The 9006-nt window shown below is 41.5% G+C and overlaps 1 protein-coding gene across 1 annotated transcript in view; it reads right to left on the reverse strand.

The window, feature by feature from the left end:
* Positions 1-3691: 3691 nt before the first annotated feature.
* Positions 3692-9006, reverse strand: part of LOC148067941 (UDP-glucuronosyltransferase-like) — a 9575-nt gene continuing 4260 nt past the window's right edge. The window contains exon 5 of the mRNA XM_087804093.1: positions 3692-4208. Within this exon, the coding sequence (XP_087660219.1) occupies positions 3926-4208 (283 nt within the window). The 3' untranslated portion in view covers positions 3692-3925. The remainder of the gene's footprint in view (positions 4209-9006) is intronic.

The following is a 9006-nucleotide window of genomic DNA, read 5'->3' on the forward strand; positions in this document are numbered from 1 at the left end:
TGAAGCTCCAACATCATTCATTAGAAGTTTATTAACACAATCCAGTCAATCATTTATAAAATGTTTTGCAGCAGCAGCAGAAGTTAATGATCGAACAAGAAAGTGTTTGATCAATAGTTTGAACCTTGAGTGAGAACAAAGTCTTCATGAGTGTCCGTCATGGAAGGTCTGGACTGAGGCCTTGAAACACGTCCACCTAGGATTCGCTCTTGATCCTGAACAATTCAATTCAATTCAATTCAATTCAATTCAAAGTGTTTATTGTCATATACATCGAGAAACACGTTTCCCTATGCAATGAAATTCTTTCTTTGCCGTCCCTCCACAAATATCGGAATAACAAAAAAATAAAAATAAATATACATAACAAAAAAAAGTCAAAATAAAATAACAATAAAAAATAATAATATAAGAAAGGGAGGGGAACTGTACATGTGATGGATTTAAAGTGACAACAGTGTTCAGCTGTTCATGATTCTTATTGCAGTGGGGTAGAAAGAGTTTCTCAGGCGTGTGCTCCTGCATTTTGCACTCCTGTACCTGCGTCCCGAGGGCAGGAGTGTAAACAGTCCATGTTGTGGGTGGGAACTGTCCTTGATGATGGTGGCAGCTCTCCTGTGGACTCTGTGGTGGTAGATGCTGTGCAGAGAGGGCAGTGGAGACCTGGTGATCCTCTCCGCTGTCTTAACCACTCTCTGCAGACGTTTGCGGTCCATGGCCGTAGAACTGCCGTACCACGCAGTGATGCAGTTGGTCAGACTGCTCTCCACGACACAGCTGTAGAAGTTTCTGAGGATCTTTGTCGACATGCCAAACCTCCTCAGAAAGTACAGCCGTTGCTGTGCCTTCTTGACCAGCTGTGTTGTGTTGGTGGCCCACGTTAAGTCCTCAGTGATGTGAACAAGAAGATGTTCTGCAATAAATGCAGTTCTTTAAGTTGAAGAAGAGCATGAGAAGGAAGAAGAACATGAGGGGGAAGAAGAACATGAGGAGGGAGAAGAGCATGAGGAGGAAGAAGAGCATGAGGAGGAAGAAGAGCATGAGGAGGAAGAAGAGCATGAGGAGGAAGTAGAGCATGAGGGTGAAGAAGAACATGAGGAGGAAGTAGAGCATGAGGGGGAAGAAGAGCATGAGGAGGAAGAAGAACATGAGGGGGAAGAAGAACATGAGAAGGAAGAAGAACATGAGGAGGAAGAAGAGCATGAGGAGGAAGAAGAGCTTGAGGAGGAAGAAGAGCATGAGGAGGAAGTAGAGCATGAGGGTGAAGAAGAACATGAGGAGGAAGTAGAGCATGAGGGGGAAGAAGAGCATGAGGAGGAAGAAGAACATGAGGGGGAAGAAGAGCATGAGGAGGAAGAAGAACATGAGGGGGAAGAAGAACATGAGAAGGAAGAAGAACATGAGAAGGAAGAAGAACATGAGGGGGAAGAAGAACATGAGGAGGAAGAAGAGCATGAGGAGGAAGAAGAGCATGAGGAGGAAGAAGAACATGAGGGGGAAGAAGAACATGAGGGGGAAGAAGAACATGAGGAGGAAGAAGAACATGAGAAGGAAGAAGAACATGAGGGGGAAGAAGAACATGAGGGGGAAGAAGAGCATGAGGGTGAAGAAGAACATGAGGAGGGAGAAGAGCATGAGGAGGAAGAAGAGCATGAGGAGGAAGAAGAGCATGAGGAGGAAGTAGAGCATGAGGAGGAAGTAGAGCATGAGGGTGAAGAAGAACATGAGGAGGAAGTAGAGCATGAGGGGGAAGAAGAGCATGAGGAGGAAGAAGAACATGAGGGGGAAGAAGAACATGAGAAGGAAGAAGAACATGAGGGGGAAGAAGAACATGAGGAGGAAGTAGAGCATGAGGGGGAAGAAGAGCATGAGGAGGAAGAAGAACATGAGGGGGAAGAAGAACATGAGGGTGAAGAAGAACATGAGGAGGAAGTAGAGCATGAGGGGGAAGAAGAGCATGAGGAGGAAGAAGAACATGAGGGGGAAGAAGAACATGAGGAGGAAGAAGAGCATGAGGAGGAAGAAGAACATGAGGAGGAAGAAGAGCATGAGGAGGAAGAAGAGCATGAGGAGGAAGAAGAACATGAGGAGGAAGTAGAGCATGAGGGGGAAGAAGAGCATGAGGAGGAAGAAGAACATGAGGGGGAAGAATAACATGAGGGGGAAGAAGAGCATGAGGGTGAAGAAGAACATGAGGAGGAAGTAGAGCATGAGGGGGAAGAAGAGCATGAGGAGGAAGAAGAACATGAGGGGGAAGAAGAACATGAGGAGGAAGAAGAGCATGAGGAGGAAGAAGAACATGAGGAGGAAGTAGAGCATGAGGGGGAAGAAGAACATGAGGAGGAAGTAGAGCATGAGGGGGAAGAAGAGCATGAGGAGGAAGAAGAACATGAGGGGGAAGTAGAGCATGAGGGGGAAGAAGAACATGAGGAGGAAGTAGAGCATGAGGGGGAAGAAGAGCATGAGGAGGAAGAAGAACATGAGGAGGAAGAAGAACATGAGGGGGAAGAAGAACATGAGGGGAAAGAGGAACATGAGGAGGAAGAAGAGCATGAGGAGGAAGAAGAGCATGAGGAGGAAGAAGAGCATGAGGAGGAAGAAGAGCATGAGGGGGAAGAAGAACATGAGGAGGAAGTAGAGCATGAGGGGGAAGAAGAGCATGAGGAGGAAGAAGAACATGAGGGGGAAGAAGAACATGAGGGGGAAGAAGAACATGAGGAGGAAGAAGAGCATGAGGAGGAAGAAGAGCATGAGGAGGAAGAAGAACATGAGGAGGAAGTAGAGCATGAGGGTGAAGAAGAACATGAGAGAAGTAGAGCATGAGGGGGAAGAAGAGCATGAGGAGGAAGAAGAACATGAGGAGGAAGAAGAACATGAGGAGGAAGAAGAGCATGAGGAGGAAGTAGAGCATGAGGGGGAAGAAGAGCATGAGGAGGAAGAAGAACATGAGGAGGAAGAAGAACATGAGGGGGAAGAAGAACATGAGGGGAAAGAGGAACATGAGGGGGAAGAGGAACATGAGGAGGAAGAAGAGCATGAGGAGGAAGAAGAGCATGAGGGGGAAGAAGAGCATGAGGGGGAAGAAGAGCATGAGGAGGAAGAAGAGCATGAGGAGGAAGAAGAGCATGAGGAGGAAGAAGAACATGAGGAGAAAGTAGAGCATGAGGAGGAAGAAGAACATGAGGAGGAAGAAGAACATGAGGAGGAAGTAGAGCATGAGGAGGAAGTAGAGCATGAGAAGGAAGAAGAGCATGAGGAGGAAGAAGAGCATGAGGGGGAAGAAGAACATGAGGAGGAAGTAGAGCATGAGGAGGAAGAAGAACATGAGGGGGAAGAAGAACATGAGGGGGAAGAAGAGCATGAGGAGGAAGAAGAACATGAGGGGAAAGAGGAACATGAGGGGGAAGAGGAACATGAGGAGGAAGAAGAGCATGAGGAGGAAGAAGAGCATGAGGAGGAAGAAGAACATGAGGGGGAAGAAGAACATGAGGAGGAAGAAGAACATGAGAAGGAAGTAGAACATGAGGAGGAAGAAGAGCATGAGGAGGAAGAAGAACATGAGGAGGAAGAACATGAGGAGGAAGAAGAGCATGAGGAGGAAGAAGATCAGCAAACGTGCACAGCCACACTTCTGCAGACATGTTGATGTTGATGTTGATTCTTCACTGATGTGCGTCTCAAACAAAACACCTTGAGTTTTATCTCATTTATTTGTTCATTTTATTCTGAACATAAAGTCACAAATCATTTACACTTAAACCCACAGAACGAGACAAAGGTCAAGTTTTCACTGATAACAAATGTTGCTTCAGTTTATGACTGATTTACATTACAAATTACATTACAAACTATATTAATAACTTTCTGTCAATCAATGAAACTTTCCTCGTGTGGAAGAATCTCTCGTTTCATCTGTGAAGGGAAATCAGTCGGATTTTCTCTTCCCTGTCGCTCGCCTGCAACAGCGTCGGCTGCAGAACCAGCAGCACTGGAGCAACAAACACAGAAGAGTCACAAGAACCACTGCCAGGAAAGCCATGACGTCCAGGCTGTGGTACTGGATCCAGTTCAGGTCGTGAGCAGAAACCCTCAGATGTTCGGCTCCTTTGTGTCTCAGCACGAACTCGGTCCAGAACACGGCCTGGTCCAGGGGAGGAACTGGTCGATCCAGATGGATGGCAGATAACTTCAGCATCTTCTCCTTGTAACTGAAGGAAGATGAAGTTACTCGTTTAATGTTCGTCGAGAAGGAAACACATGTTCAGTCGTAATGTTGTGATTTTATTGACACGTTAACGTGTGACTTTATTGACTCTATTGACTTTATTGACTTTATTGACTTTATTGACTCTATTGACTCTATTGACTTTATTGACTCTATTGACTTTATTGACTCTATTGACTTTATTGACTTTATTGACTTTATTGACTCTATTGACTTTATTGACTTTATTGGCTTTATTGACTCTATTGACTTTATTGATTCTATTGATTCTATTGATTCTATTGACTTTATTGACTCTATTGACTCTATTGGCTTTATTGATTCTATTGATTCTATTGACTTTATTGACTCTATTGACTCTATTGGCTTTATTGATTCTATTGACTTTATTGACTCTATTGACTTTATTGACTTTATTGACTCTATTGACTTTATTGACTCTATTGGCTTTATTGACTCTATTGGCTTTATTGATTCTATTGACTTTATTGATTCTATTGACTCTATTGACTCTATTGACTCTATTGACTCTATTGGCTTTATTTACTCTATTGATTCTATTGACTTTATTGACTTTATTGACTCTATTGGCTTTATTGATTCTATTGATTCTATTGACTTTATTGACTTTATTGACTCTATTGGCTTTATTGATTCTATTGATTCTATTGATTCTATTGATTCTATTGACTTTATTGACTCTATTGACTCTATTGGCTTTATTGATTCTATTGACTTTATTGACTCTATTGACTTTATTGACTTTATTGACTCTATTGACTTTATTGACTCTATTGGCTTTATTGACTCTATTGGCTTTATTGATTCTATTGACTTTATTGATTCTATTGACTCTATTGACTCTATTGACTCTATTGACTCTATTGACTCTATTGACTCTATTGACTCTATTGGCTTTATTGACTCTATTGGCTTTATTGATTCTATTGACTTTATTGATTATATTGACTCTACTGACTCTATTGATTCTAATAACTTTATTGACTTTATTGATTCTATTGACTTTATTGATTATATTGATTCTATTGACTTTATTGACTTTATTGATTCTATTGACTTTATTGACTTGTGTGAAATCACATTTAAAGATGTTTCACCTACTTTTTAAAATCGCTGTTATTTGTGACTAAATAAAGAACATTCTCTTCGTTCCTCTTGTTTCTCATCATTTCTTCACATGATTCACATCTAAATAAATGTTATAACTTTCATTGTTGTTTCCTAACCTTGTCTATTTCTTTTTTCATCCCCCACTACCGGCTCGTAGAATGAGAAGAAGTGAGGATAAAAGAAAAGAATGAAAAAGGAGAGATTTGTCAAATATTCCTACGAAGTGAGTAAACAAAGTATTTAAAGAGTCTGGAACCAGAAAGATTTTAATCTCACGACGAGTTCAGAGATTAGCAGAAAGATTAAGTCGAGAACTAAAAACAACAAGCTTGTGTGTCCGTGAAGATCAACACAATCTCAGTCGAGATCAACACAATCTCAGTCGAGATCAACACAATCTCAGTCGTGATCAATCATCAGCAATAATGGAATCAAAGTGAACGTAAAGATCTTTGAATCATTTGAGATGTTTTCACGCAAACAATGAGATTTTAAAACCTTGAGTTTTGTAGCAACTAGTTCATCATAACTTAACTTTTATCTTAGTTTCCATCAACCCTACTGTCATCGACTGTTGATCTCACAGCGATTCTCTCAGACCAGGTCAAGGTCATGGAAACAGTCGTCAGAGCGAGAGTTAAAAACCTTCATTGTTGTTTCTATTTGTAAAGTGAGCAGGTCACATGACCAGAGTCAGCGAGCGATGGAGCAGAAGTAAGTAAGTAAGTAATATTTATTTATATAGCGCTTTTCGAGACCAGGGTCACAAAGCGCTTTAACAATCAAAACAATACTCAAAACAGTACATACTTCAAAGATCAAGATAATACTGAGAACAACACAGGAGTTCGAGAAATTCAAGGAAAAGCCTGAACAAATAGAAACGTCTTAAGATGTTTCTTAAAGGAGTCAGTAGATCATCAAACACAGATGTTTCTTGAAGGAGTCAGTAGATCATCAAACACAGATGTTTCTTGAAGGAGTCAGTAGATCATCAAACACAGATGTTTCTTGAAGGAGTCAGTAGATCATCAAACACAGATGTTTCTTAAAGGAGTCAGTAGATCATCAAACACAGATGTTTCTTGAAGGAGTCAGTAGATCATCAAACACAGATGTTTCTTGAAGGAGTCAGTAGATCATCAAACACACATGTTTCTTAAAGGAGTCAGTAGATCATCAAACACAGATGTTTCTTGAAGGAGTCAGTAGATCATCAAACACAGATGTTTCTTGAAGGAGTCAGTAGATCATCAAACACGGATGTTTCTTGAATGAGTCAGTAGATCATCAAACACAGATGTTTCTTAAAAGAGTCAGTAGATCATCAAACACAGATGTTTCTTGAAGGAGTCAGTAGATCATCAAACACAGATGTTTCTTAAAAGAGTCAGTAGATCATCAAACACAGATGTTTCTTGAAGGAGTCAGTAGATCATCAAACACAGATGTTTCTTAAAAGAGTCAGTAGATCATCAAACACAGATGTTTCTTGAAGGAGTCAGTAGATCATCAAACACAGATGTTTCTTGAAGGAGTCAGTAGATCATCAAACACACATGTTTCTTAAAGGAGTCAGTAGATCATCAAACACAGATGTTTCTTGAAGGAGTCAGTAGATCATCAAACACAGATGTTTCTTGAAGGAGTCAGTAGATCATCAAACACGGATGTTTCTTGAATGAGTCAGTAGATCATCAAACACAGATGTTTCTTAAAAGAGTCAGTAGATCATCAAACACAGATGTTTCTTGAAGGAGTCAGTAGATCATCAAACACAGATGTTTCTTGAAGGAGTCAGTAGATCATCAAACACAGATGTTTCTTAAAAGAGTCAGTAGATCATCAAACACAGATGTTTCTTGAAGGAGTCAGTAGACTCCATCAAGCGCAAAGAGAGAGAAGATCGTTCCAAAGCTTAGGAGCAACAGCCTGAAAAGATTTCTCTCCTCTGGTCCTGAGCCGTGTGCGTGGAACCATAAGTAGATTCTGATCCACAGACCTCAGAGACCGAGCTGGGGTGTAAGGCTGGATCAGATCAGTGATGTAAGGAGGAGCCTGACCATGAATAGCTCTGAAAGTAAGAACCAGAATTTTAAAGTTGATCCTGAAAGAAACTGGAAGCCAGTGAAGAGTTTTAAGGACCGGAGAAATGTGAGTTCTTCTACTAGAGCGGCTCAGAGTTCTGAATCAACTGCAGACGAGACGATCCTTCTTGTTAAGACATGAAGACAAACTGTTACAATAGTCCAGACGAGAAGAAACAAACGCATGGATTATAAGATCCAGATCATGTTGTGACAACATTTTCCTAAGTTTAGAGATTTTTCTCAGTTGAAGGAAACAGTTTCTGGTCAGTTTTCTACAGAGTTGAACAAGAGACATGTCTTTATCAAATACAACACCCAGGTTTCTCAGGCTCAGTTTGACAGACTGACCTAAGTCACCCAAGTACTGACTCAACCCTGGAATCTTATCATCAGGAGCAATCACCAGAGTTTCAGTTTTGTCCACATTAAGCTAAGTAAAGTGTTTTCACTCATTGTTTGATTTCTAGCAAACAATTGACTAAGCTGTTCAGCCTTTGGGGCTCAGTTGGGTCAAAAGAGCAGTAGAGCTGGATGTCATCAGCAAAAATGTGATAAGAAACATCTGGAAATCTCTGAATGATTTTACCAAGGGGAATCAAGTACAGCAAAAACAATAAAGGACCCAGAACAGAACCTTGAGGGACTCCACACAACAGATCTGCCGATTCAGACCTCATTTGATTGACAGATACACTAAAACTGCGCCCAGAAAGGTAAGATGAGAACCATTCTAACACAGACCCAGACAGTCCCACTTCATCCCTTAGTCTTCTCAGCAGGATCTGGTTCAACTGTGTCAAAGGCTGAGGACAGATCCAAGAGAACCAGAACAGTGAATTTACCAGAGTCAGCCGACATCATGATGTCACTGGACACTTTCAATAAAGCTGTCTCCGTAGAGTGATGTTTACGGAAGCCAGACTGAAACTTCTCATGGATGTCGCTCTGATCCAGGAACAAAGACAGCTGCTCGGACACCACCTTCTCCAAGATCTTGGACAAGAAAGGGAGCTTAGAAATAGGCCTGAAATTACTGAGGTCAGTTGGGTCTAAGCCTGGTTTTTTGAGCAGAGGCTCCACAATGGCATGTTTAAATGCATTGGGAAAAACCCCTGTGGAAAGGGAGAGGTTCACCATATTGGTAACCCAGGGGCCAATTACATCAAATACTTTGATAAAAAGCCTACAAGGAAGGACGTCATCTGAGCAAGAGGAGGGTTTCATCTTGTTCACTAGTGCTGAAATATCACCCGAAGATACAGCAGTGAAGGATGACCAAGAGGAGGAGATGGGCTCAGAGACAGTAGGGGTTCCCAACAAAGGGGGAGAGATTTTCTCTTTGATCAATTTAATTTTGTCAATGAAAAATCTCAACAATGCATTGCTGTCAGCTTCACAGAAGACCGGCGTGATTTGAGGAGCAGGAGACACGAGAGAATTAATCGTGTCAAACAAAACTTTGGGGTTTTTCCTATTTGCTGCTACCAGTTTTCTGATGTAATCAGATCTAGCAGTTTCTACCATCTCATTGTAAGAAGTCAACAGATCCCTGTGGTGAAG

Source organism: Callionymus lyra, chromosome 12 (genome assembly GCF_982586985.1).
Source record: "Callionymus lyra chromosome 12, fCalLyr1.hap1.1, whole genome shotgun sequence".
Lineage (NCBI taxonomy): Eukaryota > Metazoa > Chordata > Actinopteri > Syngnathiformes > Callionymidae > Callionymus > Callionymus lyra.